The sequence below is a fragment of the Cetorhinus maximus genome, chromosome 18, assembly GCF_964194155.1.
Source record: "Cetorhinus maximus chromosome 18, sCetMax3.hap1.1, whole genome shotgun sequence".
Taxonomy (NCBI): domain Eukaryota; kingdom Metazoa; phylum Chordata; class Chondrichthyes; order Lamniformes; family Cetorhinidae; genus Cetorhinus; species Cetorhinus maximus.
This window is the reverse complement of record NC_135896.1, coordinates 18,468,825-18,490,478: the sequence shown is the minus strand read 5'-3', so window position 1 is coordinate 18,490,478 and position 21,654 is coordinate 18,468,825. Positions and strand designations below refer to the sequence as shown.

The 21,654-nt window shown below is 44.4% G+C and overlaps 1 protein-coding gene across 1 annotated transcript in view; it reads right to left on the bottom strand.

Moving 5' to 3' along the window:
* LOC144693556 (protein phosphatase 1 regulatory subunit 37) overlaps nucleotides 1–21,428 on the bottom strand; it is a 120,499-nt gene extending 99,071 nt beyond the window's left edge. Inside the window, exons 1-2 of the mRNA XM_078563398.1 lie at nucleotides 21,188–21,428; nucleotides 7,524–7,621 (exon numbers count right to left, since the gene is read on the bottom strand). Of these exons, the coding sequence (XP_078419524.1) occupies nucleotides 7,524–7,621; nucleotides 21,188–21,428 (339 nt within the window). The remainder of the gene's footprint in view (nucleotides 1–7,523; nucleotides 7,622–21,187) is intronic.
* Nucleotides 21,429–21,654: the final 226 nt, after the last annotated feature.

The window sequence follows — 21,654 nt, the reverse complement described above, 5'->3', positions numbered from 1 at the left end:
TCACTGAATATATTTAAGAAGGAAATAGATAGATTTTAGACTCTAAAGGCATCAAGGGGTTTGGGGAGAGAGCATTGGCATTGAGATAGAGGATCAGCCATGATCATATAGAACGGCAGAACAGGCTTAAAGGGCCAAATGAACTACTACTGCTTCTATTTTTCTTTATTTCTATGTTTCTAAGGATAAGGAGTCTCCCATTTAAGATGGAGATGAGAAGAATTTATTTTCTCTCGGATGGTCGTGAGTCTTTGGAACTCTCTTCCCCAGACACTGGAGGAGGCAGGGTCATTGAATATTTTTAAGGCAGAAGTAGATCAATTATTGACTGACAAGGGAGTCAAAGGTTACTGGGGATAGGGAATGTGGATTTGAGGCCACAATAAGATCAGCCATGATCCTATTGAATGGCAGAGCAAGCTCAAGGGGCCGAATGGCCTACTCCTGCTCCTAACTCATGGACAGATATTTCCCCCCGTTGGGAGGGGTTGCGCGGAGACGGGCGGAGGTGAGTGCGTACCTAATCGGCACCCCCGTAACGGGGCCGCACCGCCATTTTACATGGGCGGGTCAATTAAGGCCCGCCCAGCGTGGCACACGCGCAAAAGCGTTGAGCACTCCCTGTGCAGGCGGTTGGGGGGGGCATTCCCTGAGTCGGGAGTGCGCTCTTTCGGAATGTGAGTTTATATTAAAGCCAGAAAAAAATTATTTAGATATGTCCCCTCATGTGACAGCGTCACATGAGCTAGGACATGTTTATCAAATGTTTGAAAATTCTTTATTTAGTTAATAAACCCTTCATGAAACCTCATCCCTCTTGGATGAGGTTCCATGAAAAATGTAAAGGCGGCCTGGGCTCTTCGCCGCCCGCCAATTTTAAGGTTGGACAAGCAGCTCAGGTTATTGTTTTAATTGATATTTAAATGGCCTCAATAGGCCTTTGACAGTTGAACTGAAAATCTAAATGACGCACGGTGACATCGGGACGCCTGCCCAACGTCACCACACGTCATTTTATGCATCGACGAGCGGGCCCCACCCCTGCTTGCCGACCTGAAGATTCTTTCCCATATGTTTGTATGCTCATATTCAAGCTGGAAGATTTGGAACCAATGTAGGTCAGTGAGGTATATGAGGATGGGTGGCAATGGATAAGTGGCCTCTGTGCGTGATACGATAGAGGCCGCAGAGCTTTACAGAAAATGTGATCAACGTGCAACTAAATTTGAAGGGGGAGGAATGCAATCCAAACAAGGCATGTGACAGTATAGAAGTAGGCAAGGGGTGAGACTGTGTTGGAGAAATAGCGCTTGGTGACATCAGCATATATGTGGAGGTTGTTGATGTCACTGCCAGCCAACAAGTAGCTGAGAAAGTAAAGAAAACCAAGGATAGATTCTTAAAAACTCCAGAGGTGCCAGTCCAGAAAACAGGAAGAGAATACGGCAATAAATAATGTTTTCACATTCCTCTGTAGCCATGTTAACAATAATTTCTCTGATGTTAGCCAATGGTTTTGGGTTGAATTTAGTATAGGAATGATTGTGCACACTTGACCCCTGCAATGCCAATTAATTCTGCCAATCTGGAGTTATAGTGCTAATGTGGGGCCATGGTGAACTAGCTCGTTAAGTCCATCATCAACTGTCCCTCGATTCAAGGATAATGTCTTTTCAGGGTTGTGAGTTTTTGCCATGGGTCTTCAGCCTTAAGTCCACCCCAGGTCTGAATTGTTAGTCTGACTGGCTTCCTGTTGATGTTGCTTGTGTTATGCATGGATGTTGGGCTAAGGGAGGATGGAAGGCAGGTTGAGAAGACATGGAGTGTAATCTAGCATTTAAGAAGCTATAGTTTAACTTGTTATCGACTGAGTTGTCTTTGCTGTCATCAGAATGCACAGAATTCACCATTCTGATGAAGCAAAGATTTTCGAAGGGAACATGCCACTGAACACCTCTAAATTAGCAAGATCTCTTTAGATAACTATGCTTCAGTACTCACAAAGTAGAACCTGTATTGTTGAAGTCTGTGTATTGTCCTGTTTGCTTTAACCATGTGAGGTCATTATGACCTCAAGCTGAATCCCATGTGTATCAGAATTGTTTCAAACATAATGATAGCAATGTATTCTTCTTTAATGCAGGCAATTTGAATAACAAAGTCTTACATATATGAATTAAAATTATTTAGTTATCCCATGTAACTCAAAATGAACATATCAGAAATCACCTTTACTCAATATCATTATGTCACTTCAACAAACAATATCAAAGAATGGACAGCTCAGCAGGCAGGCTGTAAGAATGGAGAAAACCGAGACAGAATAAAGGAAAAAAGGAGGCAACTTATATTCAATTCCATAGTGACTACTTCAACTCTGATTATCTCATTAAACAAGGTGTTAATACTTCTCTTCAATCTGCAATCTGTATAATTTCATTTGAAATACTGTCTCTCCCAACAGCTTTACTGTTTCTCATTTCACTTATTACATTATCCACTATTTTTTTATCTCCCCAAAGACCCCACTCTTTAACTACTTGTGCTTAGCCTGTTATTGCCTGGTTCCCTCATTAGCACTTCCAAGTTAATATTAATATAGTGTGAACATTTTTTGTTACATTGAGCCATGCACTGATTAGACAGTAGAGCAAGAGAACTGCTATTGGTTTGAATGATCCATTATCTGCACACAGGTATACAGGTCCTAAAGAGAACAAGTAAAACCTTCTGGAACATTTTTTCTTGGTAATAGACGTGTGAAAACCTAGTCAACCGATTAGATAGTTTCAGAAGTGAATTTTTGTTTCCCGCCAGAAGCTTCAAAAGCTATGCCTAGGAATTAATACTTTTGAGCTAAATGTTATTTTTCTGCTGGCATGAATTGGTATGCAAAACACAATTCTGTGCATCATGGCATGAAAAATATATTCTAATTGGTTAGAGTGCTGTGCATTTTCACGCTGCCAAATTAATATTAATTATTTTATTCAAATCTGCTTGCAGTGTGCAGCAGTTTGGCTCTTACTCCTGGGTCAGAAGGCAGGGGACTGGAGCATCACACCGGGAGTTTAAAGTCAATCTAAATGCTGAGGGATTGATGCACTATTGGAGTTACTGTCCTTTACATTGTAGGAGGGACGCCTTACAATTCGCCTTATATGTGTCCCCCAAATGGAGTCAGTAGTCAGACTGAATGTCAGGAAAAGGAAAGGATTAATACTAATTAAACCTTGAAAACTTATACAAACAAAACATTCCATACTTGGCATAGAAGACAAGACATCAAGATTAAAGGCCCAGCTATGGCTTGTTAAGGAGAACAAAAAGATGCACCGACTTTTCTGAAGCGGTGTGTGATCCTATTGTGAGTTAAAATCTGAGATGCTAAGAGGTAAATGACCTGACATATCTAGGTACAGTGGTTTGGAGGCCATTAATGGTAACAACAGGGCTGTGTAAAATGGTTAACTCCAGAAGGGCTGAGCTCTTAATATATGCCACTCAGGCGGTCAATAGAACTGAGGAGATTTCTTTGGAAGTGAAGGATATCTTAGATAATGTTTTAACACTAAAATTCAGTCCTTAGTTCTCAGTGTTTAGTTTCCAGTCTTTAGTTCTTTATAGTTCTAGATTTTTTTAATAGTCTTTGTAGTAGAAGTTACTTATCTAGTAGGAAGGAATTGGAAAACGCATTTCTTACACAGAGAAAGGTTGCAGAAGATAAACTTGCACGCTTCTACCAGCAGATACAAGTATGTTACTTAGATGTACAGGTTTTCCTGAGATCAAGGCAAGTGGGATTTAAATTAACGATCAAAGTTATAGCTACAACCATAAAGAAAGTTTACCAGGAGCGGAGGATCCAGAAAGAATGGATAGCAGCTCTACGGAAGTTTGTTACTTTGATGTCTCAGAAGGCTAAAATCATTCTCTCAAAGGACTGCAATCAATTCATCTACTCTAACCGATAAGGACGAGGTTGCATAAGTTTAGAAAATATTGCTAACTACAAGGATATAGACTTTAATCCATTAAATAGAACAGCTAGCTTATGTTTTTAACTTGTCAACTATCTAAGGAATCTAAACTTAAATCAATTCCACCAATTCATATCAATCTCAAACATTGATCTCAATTTTAAAGTTATTATGAGCAAACAGTGTTGAATTACAGTGAGATAACCACCCCCCCTCTTTAGTAACCTCCGTTATTTATTTTGCCAATTAAGCTTACTTAATTATTTGCATGCTCAATGCTTAATTATAATTGTTGTAAACTATGATTCTAAAGTTAATAAACAATTGCTAGTTCTTGACTTTGCTGTCTGACTAATTCTTTGATAATTGGCAAGGAAGAGTTAATTCATTCTTGTATAGATTCTGATGGAAGGCTGGCAGTATCTATTCTAATATTATCTGAACTGGTTGATGTAAGACAGCTGAGAAAGCCAAATTTAGGCATCATTAACTCCCAGGTATAAGCTGGATGGTAAACCCAGATGGATCTTTAACAAGGAATTCAATTGGGGTGAAGTTGGGGGGAGGATGTGGCGTGTGCTTAAAAATTAATTTGGTGTCCTTGATGAATGTTCATGTCAGGATGTTAGTCCCAATGTCCTTACAAAATGAAATGTTTAACCAAAGCCCCTAACTGCTTGCTCAGATGAATGTTAAAGAGCTCAGGGTGTTAACCAAAGAAGAGCAGGGGGTTCTTCTCTTGGGGTGGATGGGGGTTGGAAATGTTACAGAATGCAGAAGCAGGCAGTATGATAAAGGGATAGGATGCAGGTTTGAAGCTCAGCTCACTGTCAATCAGTACACTGACATTGCACATGGTTAGATTAGATTAAATGAGTGGCCAGGGAGAGGGCATAATTGGGGGTTAGGTGTTGACTTTCTGATGGGAGCTGTGTTATATCAGAATTATATCAAAGCAGCATGGTGGAAAGGAACCATATAATCTGCAGCAAGTGCAAACGCATCCGTTCCAATCCAATTATAAAGAGCACAAAAAATGGGTCTTTTCGATCTCTCGCTCTCCTCAATTCATAATTTCTGATGCATCACTACAGTGATGTCACTATAGTGATGCATAGTGCGTAGACACTGCAATGATACATTAGCCCAAGTTTGAGAATTGACAGATGCCTCCTGTAATATCGGAATGTACTGTACAATGCTAAATTTAAGCTACTTGTTAAATGCAGACTGAGGACAGTCAGTCTGTGAGATAGGTTTGCAAGAAGAGGTTGAATCTGAAGTTGTTTGAAACCATAATAAAGTTAGTTATTATTCCCTTTCCAGATAATGCTGGAAACTCTCAGCAAGCCAAGCAGCACTTGTGGAATGAACTTAAGAAAAGTGGAGTGAATCATTTGATCCATCAAGGCAACTTTATCCAAAGTCCACATATGATATTTATGTCAGTAACTTCACTCCAGTACCATCACCTATCGACCTGCTGCTTTCAGCAACACTAAGGGCTGAATTTTACAGACCACCAGTGGGCAGGAAAGCAGGCAGGTGACCTGTAAATTAGGGCACTGTGCCATTGGCAGCAGACCTGCTGCTGGCCTACCTGCCCCCACCATGAATTTACAAGTGGTGTGAGAAGCATCAGATGGGTCGCCCACCTAGAGCCCAATTGAAGCCCTTAAGTGGAAAATTAATGCAGCTGCTCTGATTTAACGGGTGGCGGAAAAGGCCTGCACCCTACATGAGGCCTGACAGGTTTAACCCTTCAAGCTGCTAGCCCCCAATGCCAATCATAGGTCCATCCCCACAGTTTTGCCTCCTCACATTCAAACTTCCCTCCTGCCCTGTCCATCATACCTCCCTCACTGGGGCCTCACAGCCTGGTCACAGCGAGATCCCAAACATACCTGAATGTCCAGACCCATTCCTGGATGCCACCTCTATGGCCTACCTGCAGTACCATCAGTGGCCACCATTCCTGCTGGCCTCCAGTTGGTCAGCAGCTCAATAAGGCAGGATTTCCTCCTGGAGATGGACAAGCCCTGCCTCATCCTAATTAAAGGACTGTAGTCCCAAAAATTAAGTGGGGCAAGTCAGCTAAATGGAGACGAGCTAGCCCCTGACATTTACACTGGGGTGCAGGGAACCTAATTTCAGGGTATAATCCAACCCTAAGTTCCTTCCCCTCCTTCATGTGTGCTCTGTCCAAAGGCAGGTCCTTGGCCCATTTTCTGCTGCTGCTTCAACCTGAGCCATTTTCTTGGCTGTTTTTTTTTTCCCAGTGGTGGTTTGTCATTGCCTTCCACTCTAAGGGGCAGGGTAAGGAGGCAGGTCCAAAGTCTACCTCAGCTGAAACAGGAATCAAAGCCACGCTGTTGGTGCTATTCTGGACCACATGCTAGCCAACTGCGTTAACCGGCCCCATTCCTTCCCTGATCTCTCCTAAGAAAAAGTTGAAGTAGTGCTATTACTATCACAGCGCTCCTGAATGTCCCTTCTTGACAGATATCAATCCAACTTACTTTTAAAGGTCTCAATTGAATTCCATATTAGCTACTTTCTCTTGGAGTCCATTCCACATATGCACAATCATGCTTCATAACAGCCATGGCGCACTTGGTAGCACATATCTCTGAGTGAGAAGATTCTGGGCTCAAGTTCAACTCCAGGACTTGAGCACAAAAATCAAAGCTGACACTCTAATGGCATACTGAGGGACTGCACTATCATAAGTACTGCTTTCAGGTAAGACATTAAACCAAGGCCCCATGTGCTCTCTCTCAGTTGGACTTAAAAAAATCCCCAGGGAATGTTTTGAAGAAGAGCGGGGCAGTTCTCCCAGGTGTCTTGGTCAATATTTGCTGCTCAATCAACATCACTGAAACAGATTATCACATTGTTGATTGTGAAAGCATCTTGTGTGCAAATTGGCTTCTGCTTTTCCAATATTACAGCAATGACGACACTTCAAAAGTACTTCATTGGTTACAAAGCACTTCGGGATGGCCCAAGGTTGTGAAAGGTGCTATATAAGTGCAAATCTTTCTTTTCTCTTTAAGGGTACATTAAAGATTGATCCCAGTTCCATTCGGTTTAGCATCCTGCTCCCCGAGTCTTAACATATTTTCCATCCCATTTAGGGCAACTTGAACTATTCTTGACTCCATAATGGTCAGTGGGTCATACACTGGTTTAATAAGATACTCAGTCTGAGCAGGTCATTTTCCTGCCGTCATGTTGCAAGTGCAATGCTCAAAGATACCAGCAGGGATAAAATGGGAGACAAAATTATTGGGTTGGTTAAAAAAAAACTTTCTCCAATTTATTTCATAATACCCAATTTAAAAAAGCCTGCTTTACAGTGACATCAAAGAGATACTACTTCATAACCGGCTATACAAATTTCAGAAAATAAAAAAAATCTGTGTGAATGACACAGAGATGCCTTGTAAAATCACATCAACGCTAAACACATTACATTATTTTGAGTGAGAAAAAGGTAAATTTCAGAAGCCAAGTCGGTTGGTATATCTGGACAGAGCTTACCTGCAGTTGGATCATCAATTTGTGGATGGGCTGCACACCAAGTTTTTTGCAGCTTAATTTGTAGGATGTCATGATCTCCTCCACTGTAACACTGCCAGCTGCAACATAGAATAAATGAAATTAGCAACTTGTTGGTTCTTTGGTCAAAGTAGATGCTATGCAGGAAATGTGACAATTGGACGTGGTATAAGTCTGTATTGTAAACACCTTGGCATTATGCCAACAGAAGTGTTTACATTACAAACTTTTCCTGGCTTTATTTACTGCAGCAGCCAGCCTCGGTATAATTGACCAACTCATCTTAAAATAACTTCCAGTCCAGAAGTACCTATTTACACTGCCTGGCTTGAACTGATCTTCTCTTCAGGGCAAAACCCTGTGCATGTGTAATTACCACCATGTGTCAACTCGTCTCCAATCAAGAAAAGCATAGACATTGTCTAAACATTTCAATTAACTCCAGTTAGGTTTTAAAAGAAGTCAGGTGATCGAAAACACCTCCGTCTGGGCGCTTTTGAAATCGTAGTTTGATGCTGCACTGGAGATGTACTGCATTGTGAGATTACCTCCTCCAGGAAATTCCGTATTGTTTTTCTGGATTCACACAACAGTGGAATAGAATCCTCTTTACAGCAACAGTAAAATTGCAACATAAATGCAGCCTTAGTTGTTCATGTAACAGGCTGGACTGATCCAATTTATTGGTTTGCAGATCAGTTCACCCCTAAGAAACAAACTGGAATAACTTACGTTTTGCATCTTTTTAGCAATAGGGTCAACTATGTGCAGGACTGGTTAGACCTATCATTAAAACAGGGTACATCTTCAAAGTGGATGATAAAGCAAAGGATACAAAGTTAGTACCAACAGCAGGCAGCCCAAGAACCTTTATTCTATGAACGTTTCTAAAGCATTGTAGACATTTTAGAGCATCTGAATTCATCAAATTTCATTTCTATGAAATCTCTGGAAAGTGTAGCAATGTTTTGAAGCTCAGACTATGTGACTCTGTTAATTTTGCTGTGATGACAGCAAAGCAGTGTTAAAAGTTGAGATTAAAAAGAAAGATAACTCCTAGTTATTTTAACTTAAAGACTATTTAATGCACAGTTAGGATAAAATATTTGTCTTGCTCAAAACAAGCAATAAGAGGGCAGCAAAGCTGCATGCTGCCTTACACGGTACATATTTACTATTCCTATTGATTTCAACAGGAGAGAAAAAGTATTGCAAATCTCTGCTGTAGCAGATTACCTCTACAAACTAATTAGTCCATTACTTTTATAACATACCCTGATTATATTGTTACATTAACAATTCTATCAAGGGGAGCTATGGTAAACCCCAGCATTGAAGTAATTCCTTTCATTACAGTACATTACATGCTCACAAGGGGACCACAACCTTAATTATACATTTAATTTAAAATACATTTTATGAGAAAACTGAGATACACCATGTAAATGGAATAATTTGGTTGGAAGTTCCCTTTAGTCCATAAACATGATACTCTTTCTTTTCTTCAGTAATTCATGAACGTTGCTGTCTGGGAACAGCTGTAAACAGGAGTGTTGTGTTCCCATCTTTCTTAAAGAACTTCTGTGTCAGTTTTTAAAGAAAGTTAGAGAAATACAACTTTGTTCAATGTTCTAGGCAACATTCTGTATCCACCAACGGAATGTCATGTGGTTTTGGAGTCAAGCATTTTTCACGTTATGATACCATGGCAAATGTTCCATAACGTAGCATAAAATCTATCATGAAAAAAAATTGAGAGCTAAGCTCCAATAGTCTTATAACAAAGACAAACTTCTAACTGAAAGAATATAATGAGGATGGGAAAGGGAGGTAATTGGGAATTCTTTAGTTTAAAAATTAATTTACAAATATGCATATTTATCAATTAGTACATTGATTTTTGCTTTAATTGGAGTGAATTACTAAATTAATAAATACCTAGATTTATAGATGAATAAATTAAGCAAATAGGTTTTTAATTAATTTTCAAAATTATTTAATTTCTAAACTATTTAATGCTGGCTCTGAAATTGCTTCATACATCATAGAACTGTAAGACTTTAAGTGCTAAAGTTGTTCAGCCTCATATCATGGGTTTCTGCGTCTCAAGTCCCTGAGTGCATACCTCTACACATTGCACAAAATGGAACATTATTACTGCTCATCAAGGCAAAGAGGAAAGTTAATATTGGAGAATGGATTTTTTCTCACTTTTGGAGCAGAGTGTCAACATCAAACATTCCTGGTTAGGTACAGCATGGATCTGATTCAGAGTGAAATTTGCTGTACCTGTCCTATAAACCTGCTGTAACTCTTGAGAAGAGAATCTCTTACTCCAACAAATTAGGTAGCCTTATGGGCACTATGTGTGACGTTGACAATTAAGTGCTTGCTTTTAGGGCAACTTTGTTCTATGTTCCCATGTGAGTTTGAGATTGGACAAACTCAGGCTCCGATTAGGACCCAGTGAGTTTTCCAGTCAGCAGTCAGAATCGTATATATTAGGAAAATTCCAGATTTGATTGCTGGTTTATGTTGAATTAGCTGATCCCAATCAGGAGGTAAAAGACAGGGGACTGGATAGAAGGGGGGAGTTAGGCAGGGAGAGCACAATAATTGTCCTTAGCAGCCTTGAGTTAGGGAGGAGAAAATTGGTAATGCCTTTAACATAATGCAACATCCGAAAATGCTTCACAGGAGCATTACCAAACAAAGTATGGCACCAAGCCACAAAAGGTTGTTCAAAGAATTTTAAGGAGTATCTTAACAGAGGAAAGTGAGGTTGAGAGAGGAGACATGTAGGGAGGAAAGTCCAGACCTTTAGGCCCAGGCAACTGAAGGCATGGCCACCAATGGTGGAGCAATTATAATTGGAAATGCACAAAAGACTGGAATTAGAGGGACACAGATTTCTCAGTCGGTTGTAGGGTTGGAGGAAATTACAGAGATAGGTAGGGACAAGGCCAAGGAGGAATTTTAAAACAAGGATGAAAATTTTAAAATTAAGACAATGCTTCACTGGGAACCAATGTAGGTCAGTGAGCATAGAGCTGATAGGGTACTGGAACTTGCTATGAATTAAGATATGGGCAGCAGAATTTTGGATGACCCCAAGTTTACGGAGGGTATAATATGGGAGATCAGTTAGGACTGCATTAAAATAATTGAGTCTAGAGATAACAAAGGCATGAATGAGAGTTTCAGCAGTTGATGATCTCAAACAGGTAAAGCCAAGCGATGTCCCAGAGGTGGAAATATGTGGTCTCATTGAGTAAATGAATATGACGTTGGAAGTTCATCTCTAGATCTAATATGACACCAAGGTTGTGAATAGACTGGCTAATTAATCAGTCTGTTCCCGAGAGAGAGAGAGATGGAGTCGATAGCTAGGGAATGGAGTTTGGAGCGGGGATCAAAAACAATGACTTTGGTCTTCCCAATATTTAATTGGAGAAAATAACTGCTTATCCAGTCCTGGATGCTGGATAAGCAGTATGATAATTTAGCAACAGTGGACAAGTCAAAAGAGGTGGTGGTGCGGTCGAGCTGGGTGTCATCAGCATGCATAACGCTGTGCCTTCAGATGATGTCAGTGAGGGGCACCATGTAACAGTAAAACAGGAACAGGCCAATTGCTTTCCAGTGATCTCCTGTGGACATCCAATGAAGACATGAAGATGCTCAGTTTCGATGCATTCCACAGCCAGAGGCTACAAGTAGTCATTGGGCAGAATCTTCTGGTCCCACAAGCAACAGGAAGATTGATGGGCGGGGGGAACTTAATTTGGTGGGAGGCCAAAAATCAGCTTCCTGACATCGGGACGAATTTTAAGAATTAAGTTCTCTGGACTTTAAAGGTGGGTTAAAGGTGGATTGAGCTTCCTGATGAACAATGCCGGGAAGCCCTTTTGCATGCATTGGCATGCCATATATACTCATTAAAAGGCCAGCTTGCTGGAATTAATTCCACCCCCCCAACAAAATTAAATTCCCCGTCAGTCAGAAATTTAAACAGTGACATTTACAACTGCTTTACAAATGGCATGCACCTGGCAAACTTGACTTCTCCTATGACTTTGAGTAGATGCTGCTTTGACCATCTTCGGGACCACTTGCAAATTCAGCCTCTTAACTCAGATCTAGGACAAGCTGCATGAGGCTGGACATGGGAGGCAGCCTAAGGGTGGAAGGGAGGGAGGGTGACTGGGGAAGTCAGACTGTCTGGGGCGGGGGGTAAAGCTCTCTGAGGAAGGAAGACAGACTGTCCGGGGAAGATGGGCTTGAAGACCTTTATGGGTCTAGGGGTCCTGTGGTTGGGTGGGGGGAGGGGGAGTGGGCGTTCTGGGCAGGGATGGTGGTAGAAAGATGGTCCTAGAGGACAGGGTTGGTGCTGCCTATGGTGAGATTAGAGGGTTGAACGAGAGTACTGGGCAGTGGAGGGAACAGTCACAGTGGGAGGGAGGAGTAGGATGCAGTAGAGTGGCAGGTCCAGGAGAATAATTGGGTAACTGAAGGTTTCATGACGGGGGTGGGGATGTCATTGAAACAGATGAAGCAGGTGGCTCAGATAATGGTATGGGTCAGGGTCAGGGTGGGCATGGGGTCAGTAATGGGTCAGAGGGAGAGAAGGTATGTGGAAGGAGATGGTGATAGCTGCATAGCTAATGAGGGGGAGGTTCAAGGGTTACTGAGGGGAGAGGAACGATTATGTTGGATGGGTCAAAGGTGATGGGGAGGTAGGTAGGTGATAGGGGAAGGGTAGGTGATGATGGGCTGAGTCTTGAATTTTGATATCATTTTGGTATCCTTAGCTATACAATGCTGTCACTCTGAAACTGCGATCCTTTGAAGTGGGGGAAGGGTTTTTACGGTTTAGTTGTGTTCTTCTCTCTATGGTGAAGCCCACATGGCAGCAAGTTTGCTCCCTAACTCATGGGTCTCATAACATCGAGATCCCAGCAAGGTCTGGAGCTGCCATTCATTCTGTGCAATTTGCCACCTGCTGCTATCAGAGGCAGGGATGAAGGGAGGGGGGAGGTGGATGTCCCCAAAGGGCATGGCTGGCGGGCGGCAGCAAACTCCAAACCTCCATCCTCCCAGGTGAATGGTCATGGCTGACAAGGGCTCACATGGTAAGGCTTTCTACGCTGCCAAGGCAATGGTCTCTCTATAGAGACTCGGACGTAATGGAGGCAAGCTGAAAAGTCTGAGGGAGGGTTCTCGCACATGGCTGTCATCACCTCGGTCAAAGAGCAATGTCTCCATGCACAGCCATGCATGAACATCTCTGTTCCTCCAGGATGTCCTTCACCTGGGAAGGATGGGGTGGAGATCCCATGTCTAGACAGAAGCGAGGCATAGAGCTTAGCACTAGCTTGGTGGCTTTGAGATGGAGGCAAACCGGAAAAGAATAAGCTGACTAGATTGATCACTGCAATTCTTTTACAAATCCACTGAGGCCTAGATGATGCAGGCTCCAGGCAACCCTGCCTTTCTACTGTTTCTCATCCAGGTGTGGAGGAGGAGAGACCGGCACAGGTTGGCACAAAGCCAAGAGCAGCAAGAGGTCTTAAGAAGGTCAGGATGTTCGTGGCCAAGGGCTTTAGCCCGAACTCGGGTCAGCTTTTTACAGATATGCGAAAGGCGATGCCGGAGGCGCCTCAGAATGTTCCAGAATGTGGTTGCTTATATCTGCCAGCTTCTCTATGATAACATTCGGCCACAAGGACTTGGAAGCAATCCCATGCCAGTGACATTAAACCTCATCGCTGCCTTAAACTTCTTTGCCAATGGTCCATACCAGGGCTCCACTAGGGACCTGTGAAGCATCTCCCAGTCAGCATCCAGGAGGTGACAGATGACCTGATCAGGAGAACCCACCACTTTGTCCAACTCTGCCAGGATCCCAAAAACCAAGCTGCAAGTGTGTTGGGTTTTGCAGCAAACACAGTTTTCCTGCAAGTGCAAGGGGCTATTGACTTCAAACATGGAGCCTTGATAGCTCCCTGGCAACAGCCAATCACATTCATCAATAACGAAAGTCCACCCTTTGAACGTGCAGCTGACATGTGATCACAGAAGACAAATCCTACATTTTTATTTTGTTCCCAGGAAGCTCTCACAATGCCTACATTCTGACCCACTCCCAGGTGCCACAGGTTTGTGAAGGACCTCGGCAATTGCCTGGCTCCTTGGGGACAAGGGATTACCCCAGAAGGTCTGACTGATGACGCCAGTTCACCATCCACACAGCGTTGCTGAAGAGAGCTACAATGCCGCACATGCTTCCACAAGGTCCACGAGTGAGCAGATGATAGGCCTCCTAAAGATGAGGCTCAGATGTTTGGACCACTCAGGTGCAGACCACCAAAACTTGGGTAATAATACTTATCACAGAGAATGTCCCGGATCATCATTGTCTGCCACTGCATGTTGGGAACCTAATTTCAATACTTTAACATCTCATTATAAGCCCTGCTCGCCAGAATCAGAAAAGAGGAGAGGAGGCGCCTGGCCGGCAATGGGAGGAACACACCCCTCAAGATGAAGGGGCGGCGGGGCCTGCTACACACACAACTGAAGATCCAAAGTGAGCCATTCCTCGTAGGCTTCACTAGACCCAGGGTCTATAGGCAACGCTTGTCATTCCTGCAGATGACCGAGAACCAGTGTCACTGAAAGCTGCATATGTCTAGGGAACTGGTCAGTCACATATGCCACCCGCAGGAGGATTTGATGCCATGAGGACATGGAGGGCATCCACTGCCAATGGCTGTGAAAGTGACCACGGTGCCAATTTTTATGCCTGTGGCCCCTTCCAGGGCTCCACAGGTGACCTGTGTGGGATCTCACAAGCCTCCACAGACGTGTATCCAGGAGGAGATGGACACCATCTTCACAAAGGCACAGAACTTTGTACTTTTTGCCTGGAATCAGGAAAGCCCAGAAGCAAGAGCGCTGGGATTTGCGCAGATCTCAGCTTCTCCACAGGTGCAGGGTGCCATCAACTGCACTCACGTAGTGCTCAGATCTCCAGGGCAACAAGCGGTCAACTATGTCAACTGCAAGGGCTTCCACTCGCTGAGTGTCCAGCTGGTGTGCGACCACCACAGACACATCCTGCAGGTTTGTGCACGATTCTCAGGGAGCATCCACGACTCCTACATCCTTGGCAGGTCCCAGATTTCTGACATCTCCCAGGATCCAGAGAAGCTACAGGGTTGGCTCCTCGGGGACAAGGGCTACCACAGAGGACATGGCTGATGATGCCTGTGCGACGACCTCAGACTGCAGCAGGGCGATGGTATAATGAGGCTCATGCCATGACCCGGTGGAGGAAACAATAGGCATTTTGAAAATGAGCTTCCAGTGCCTAGACAGGTCCGGTTTAGCACTGCAATATAGCCCACAGAGTGTGTCGCACACCTTCATGGCTTGCAGCACGCTACACAACCTGGCGCTGCAAGCGGGGGAGGACCTGGCTGAGGAGGAGATGGAAGAGTTGCACGTCTCCTCCAATGAGGAGGACATCGAAGGGGATGATGGTGATGAGGTCCTCAAAGGCAAGGATGCTGGTGATGAGGCCATTGCACAGGCCAGATGAGGCAGGCTGGCTCATAACGCAAGATTTATGGAAGTTGATGACGAGATGCAGTGAAAACAGTCCTGACATCCTCACCTTACATCTGTGAACGTTTGACTCCTGTGTGGCTGATGGCAGCACACATATCTTCAGTGCCCAGTCTCATGTCATGTAGATGCAGCGGAGGTCCTAATAGTTGCTAGACCCCAGGAGGATGTGATAACATGCAGTGACAACACTCCATAGATCTTCACATTGCCTCTGTGAATGTCTGACTCGTGTCTGGCTGAGGGCAGCTCACTTGCGCTCTGTGATCAGGGTCATATCATGGAGTCACAGCCATGAAACTTTAAATGCACCCGATCATTTTTCAGCCTTCAGCACCTGACCCCTTCAGGAGTACACCATCACCGGTCACAGGTGCTGAAGAGATGGGGGCCAGCCCAAATTCAAGGGTGCTGAGAGCACACAGAGAGGATGATGGAACTCTGTGATGCCTGCCCACGACATTCTGGCAGCAATGGCAAGCACATCGAGGTGCAGGCATCAGTAATGTGTCCAGTGAGTGTGAAGCTGGACCATCACTTTGGTCTGAAGGTAACACTGCACAGGGAAGAGGCCCTGGGCTGAGACACCTGCCTTTAATTTGTGCAGGAACCAAGGTTTCACATCTGAGTGACACGAACACTGCTCATCAGAACAAGCAGCCATAGGCAAGGAAACATTCTTGGGAGTTTATTTACAATAGCGAACATTATGTGCAAGTGATTAACACCCGTGCCCAGGGTTTGCAACTTCATCTTCTTAACCTTCCTAGCCCTGCTGCTACATCTTGGTGTTCCCCCGATATCCAAGTGGAGATGGAGGCATCCAGCTGACTGCTATGCCATGTCTGTAATGACCTTGGCGGGTGTCCTCTGGAGGGCCAAGACCTGTTGGGCCCCGGCCTGCTTTGGGTGTCCTGCTGTGAGCCAGCTGCACCCTCCTCAACCTGTGGAGCTGGAGCTGCAGGGGCCACAGGAAGAGGGGATTTGGATCGGCCAGACATTTCCGGAGTCACCTGGGTGGATGGCCCGGGGTGTCGAGCTGCTGGTCTTCCTCCCTCTGGGTGCCCAAGGGCCCCTGGCTGACTGCTTAAGGAGAAGGGGAAGCTGGAGTGAGATCGAGCTTCCCCCCACCCCTCTCTATGGTGTCACCGATGTCCTGGGCCAAAGTCTCCATGACAGCTGCCATCCTACCAGTGTTGACCTCGGTGCGTTGGCATGCCAGCACTATCACCTCAGAATGAAGGTGGATGGACTTCTCCATTGTGCCTTGCAATCTGAAGAGTGCAGCAGCCAGTTCCTGCTGTTCCCAAACTTGCCTTTGCAGCTCCAGCAACTGAGGTATGACCAAGTCCTGAGGCTCCTCATCTGACTCGCGCTCAGCAGATTTCTGGCCTCCTGCAGTCTTCCGAGTGCCAAAAACCTAGGAAGTCCCTGTCTCCACCTGGATCAGACAGTGCAATGTTCTCACTGGATTGTGACTCCGAGGCTACTCTTGATCTAAGTCCCACCGAGTTGTGTGTCTCTGCACAGGTGGAGGGTGTGGGTGACCGCTGTGATGGGACTTCAATTAGGCTGTCATCAGATTCTTCTTCTGAAGTGTCTGCGGGGCTTGAGTAAAGAACCTGGCTCGTGGACCTCCTTGGCTGCTTCCCGGATCTGCCTTCGAAAGCTAGGAGAGAAAATTAGTGCATGGCAGGGGACTGTGGAACAGGGGAACTGACTCACAGCACGGTGTCTGATGGATGTTGCACTGCTGGATCCTCACTTGGTTGAGCACCACTGATCTCACCGTCAGCACAGGAACAGGCCAGATCATTGCCAGCCAGCTGGATGACTCTATTTTCAAAGTCTGTGAGGACATTGGTGCCGGGCATTCCTCCACCAGTCTGCGACCTCTCCCTTTCATTGTGTGCCAGCTTGTCCTGCATAAAGACAAATGGAGAGAGTGTAAGCAGGGCGCCTGCCAGGCCAGATGGGAAGGATACCTGGTATGAATGGGTACCGAGTGGTGCCATGGACGAGATCAGGACATGATCCGCAGGGCAGCTGAAGGTGTGTGTGAAAGAGTGAATGGTGATGTCCCTTGAACTGGCAGTGAGTGAAATCCCTGTGGATGTGTGATGGGTTTGTGACTGTATGAGTTGAGGCGGGTGAGAAGAGTCACTTACCCTGGCGGAACAGAGGAGAGCATTCATCCTTTTTCGCCACTGGGTGGCTGTCCTCTTTTGCAGAGCATTGGCACTGACCACCACTGCCACCGCCTCCCATGATGGATTGGTGACCTTGCTTGTTGGTCTTCGCCCAGAGCCGGGTTAAAGGACTTCATGACAGACTCCAACTGTGTCCAACAGGCACTCGAGTGAGGCATCACTAAATTTGGGAGCAACATGTTTCTTCCCTTTGGCAGCCATGACTTTCCAGCAGCATTCGATCCTTTAGAGAGTGATCACTCTGTGCAGGGGCGCCCTTTAAATATGGCACCCGGATTACTGAAGATTGAGGTGATGGTGGGACAGGCGAATCAGAGGCCAGAGATCCAGCATCTTCCCCGTGAATGCATAATTAATGAGGCAGGACACACCGGGTAGGGGATGATACGGTGTGAAATCCCCCCATTGCGGCTGCAGGTAAAACGATTTTTTTCATGCCCGGTACTGCACTTAGTACAAATCTGGAATGATTCTGTCCATCAATTTCAGAGGTCAGAACATGGTGAGCTGCAAGTAATGGCTTGTATGATGCATGCCCAGGCTGCACACTCACAAATGATGGCCAGTGTTAATCATGCACATGTGGGATTATTGAGTAATCACTATGTTGATAACATGAGAGAACTGAACCTATAGGAGTTAATTATCACTCTAGTAGGGGCCCAGATTCCACACCTTTAAATACCCATGACCATTAAAGCAACTAGCAGCAAGGTGGGATCCAGGAAACTTCCAAACTGTGCTAGTGAACATATATTTACACATACTAAAAGTATATACAATGGTTGTACACCTATGCCACCTGTGTGTCTTCAATGCTTCTTTATCTTTCCTTCCCAATTAATATGTCTGGGTGCAACCCCGACATTCACAGCTAAGCTGGAGGCAGCCTGCTAACTGCTACACCCTATTAACTGTGATGATTTTGGTGGGCATCCTCTGGTGTCCCAAGGCATGGAGGACTGTGGGCTGCTAAAGGTCTCCTGCACAGGCACAAGCATACCCTCCTTAGCCTGAACTGATTGAGGCAGTGGGGTCACTGGCAGAGTGAGGGTGGAGCTGCAAAGGAATCCTTGGAGTGTCCTTGGATGAAGCCCCCAGGGTGCCTGGTCGGTGCTCCTCCCTGTGGGTGTCTGATGGCCACTCCCTGACTCATTGAGGAGGAAGGTCACCTGCAGGAAGGTGGGGTCCCCATCCCCCTCTTGCCACTTACCCTGGCAGAGCTTAGCAGATCATTCATCCGTTCCCTGCACTGCTGGGTGGTTCTTTGTTGAGCCGCATGGGCGCTACCCTTCATTGCCACATCCGCCCAGCCGCCTTTGGTTGGGTGGGTTTCCATCCCTGGGAAACAGCGCCTCCCACCTTTCCTGGATAGCCTGGAGGAGAGTCTCCAGGGAGGCTTTGCTAAAACGTGGGGCTTGTCTGGTCTGCGACATCCTGGTCTCAACAGAATCCAGAGCTCCTGGCTTGCAGTGAGTGAATGGCTGTCTGGGTGCCCTTCAAATATGGCACCTGAACCTTCGCCCCCATGAGGTAACGGCGGGTCGGTGACTTCCTGCCTGACCCTGCCGCGAGATTCTTCGAGCTCCCCGCAGATGTAATGAACTGTTCAGCCCAAGATTGCTCGTGGTTAGCCGTCACACCCACGGTGGAAATCGCTTCCACTTCTGCACCGACCACTGAAGTTAGATTCCAGAACGGGAGATTCCAGTCAATGTCTGGGCTCAGTTATGAATAGCGACCACTAGGGCAAGCCTTTTGAGGGTTACCAGTACCTGTACAAATATAGGAAACCAACACAGGAGAAGGAAGCACAGGAAAAATAATTGTTGGAGTAAATTAGTAATAACATGAAAAGGGATTGCCCAAACACACTTCTACTCGTGGACTCTTACAAACAGCAGAAGAAGGAGACATGCATCCCAACATTCTAATAGAGCTGAAACCAAGGACTCAAAGACTAAAAGCACACTGTGTAATCTCACTATACCACCAACGTCCTTTGTAAGTATTTCATATAATTACTGCAGTTTCGCAATGTTATAATGCAATAATGATTCTTGATCCAAAACTTAAATTAGTGCTAACTGCAAAAGCAAAGAATTTTGCTTTGAATATTCAAGCATCAGTATAATATTTATTTATCATGTCCCAAGTGGAGGTTTAGTGATACACAGAAGAACTTGACACACGAGATGGATTTTAATTTTCAGATGATTGCATGTATCATAATTTTTCAGTGTTATACAGCACTGCAGTGTAGATTTGAGACTGCTCATGCTACCGTTTTACCATATGTCTAAATGCTTAGTAACTATATTTCTTAGATCAAGTCAGTGCTAAAGACAAGACTCTTTCCGTCAATATATGTTTTTATTTGACTGGAAAAACATCATAAATCATTTTAATGGGAATACATTATTTATCTCTAAACAGCTGCTGAAAATAGTACCTATCACTATAAGCTTTCAGTTTTGGAATTATGATTTATATAAAGCATAATGGCGATGGTATGATTTCATTTGTATTATGTCCCCTTGAACTGTAAAGAAACAGATGAAGAACAAATAACCTTCCCAACTTGGCAGACCTGTTTGTAGTTCAGATAATCTGAGGTAGCAATACATCAAATATTGACCTTCATTTGCTTTATGAGAAGGTAAGTGTGGATTTCTTGACAATGGGCATTGCTGTACCATTTATTGCCCAACCCTAATTGTCCTTGAGAAGGTAGTGGTGAGCTGCCTTCCTGAACCACTGCAATCAATGTCATGCAGGTATATGCAATGCTGTTAGGAAGGGAGCTCCAGGATTTTAAGCTAGTGACAGTGAAAGAACAGCGATATAGTTCCAGGTTGTGTGTCTTGGAACACAACAGGATGTTGTGTGGCTTGGAGGGGAAATTGCAGGTGGTCCATGCATCTGCTGCCTTTGTCCTTCTAGGTGGTAGAGATTGCAGATTTGGAAGGTGCTGTCGAAGGAGCCTTGGTGAGTTGCTGCAGTGCATCTTGTATATAGTAAACACTGCTGCCACTGAAAGTCGATGGTAGAGGGAATAAATGTTTAAGTTGGTTGATGGGTTGCCAATCAAACTGCTTTATCCTAAATGGTGTCAAACTTCTTGAGTGTTGCTGGAGCTGCATTCATCCAGGCAAGTGGAGAGTATATCATCATGCTCCTAACTTGTGCCCTGTAGATGGTGGACAGGTTTTGGGGAGTCAAGAGGTGACTTGCTTGCCTCAGCATCTCCAGCCTCTGATGTGCTTTTGTAGAAACAGTATTTATATAGCTAGTCCAGTTCAGTTTCTGGTCAATGGTAACCCCCAGAATGTTGATAGTGGGGGAATTCATTGATGGTAATGCCATTGAATATCAAGGGTGATGGTTAGGTTCTCTCTTGTTGGAGATGGTCATTGCCTGGCACTTGTGGTGTGACTGTTACTTGCCATTAATCAGCCCACTTAAAGGTGCTACTATCTCTATCCAGGTGAAGGATTTGAACTCTCAAAGTTTTTTTGAAAATCACACCTCTTTAAAGCACCTTGGGACATTCTTCTACAGTAAAGGTGCTATACAAATGTAACTTGTTGTAGTTTCCTATGTAACAACAGTGACTAATCTTCGAAAGCACTTTGTTGGCTGTAAAATGCTTTGCGATGTCCAATGATCATGAAAGGTGCTACATATGTGCAAATATTCCTTTTTTCAAAAACATCTGATCAGACTTGCTTAGCAGTATCCAATAGTTTGTAGCACAAAGATTTAACTTTAGTTGAACACACTTGCAGAATAAAGTGTTGAACTTACCAGTTTCCCACGGATTCCTGGGTTCTGCTGATCCAGAAACAATCTTTCCCCCTGGTGGAAAACAGACACGTTTTGCTGGTTTAGTTTTCCATCTGTTATTTAGACTTGTACCCTGTTGCACAGCACAGACATCTTTGGCATCCACATTGTTAGAGGATGCCTGTGCTTGCAGCTCTCCAGTGTAGACTTTTTCTGTTGCATTCATCTCATTGTTCATAGCCTGATGTGAAAACACAGTCATAGCGTTCTCTAGTTTCATAAGACAGTCCATGTGATATCTTTCATTGTAGTTTAATAATTTAATAAGAAACTGAAGTTCACATGAACCTGTCCGTGAAACTAGAGAATTCCACATTCACTTCGTCTTCCTCACGTTTTGCCAGCGCAAGTTATTTTCTTTCATAAAGTAAATATTTAATTACATTTTTATGTGTCCATACCTTGTAATCGTGTTTTATTTCCCTTGA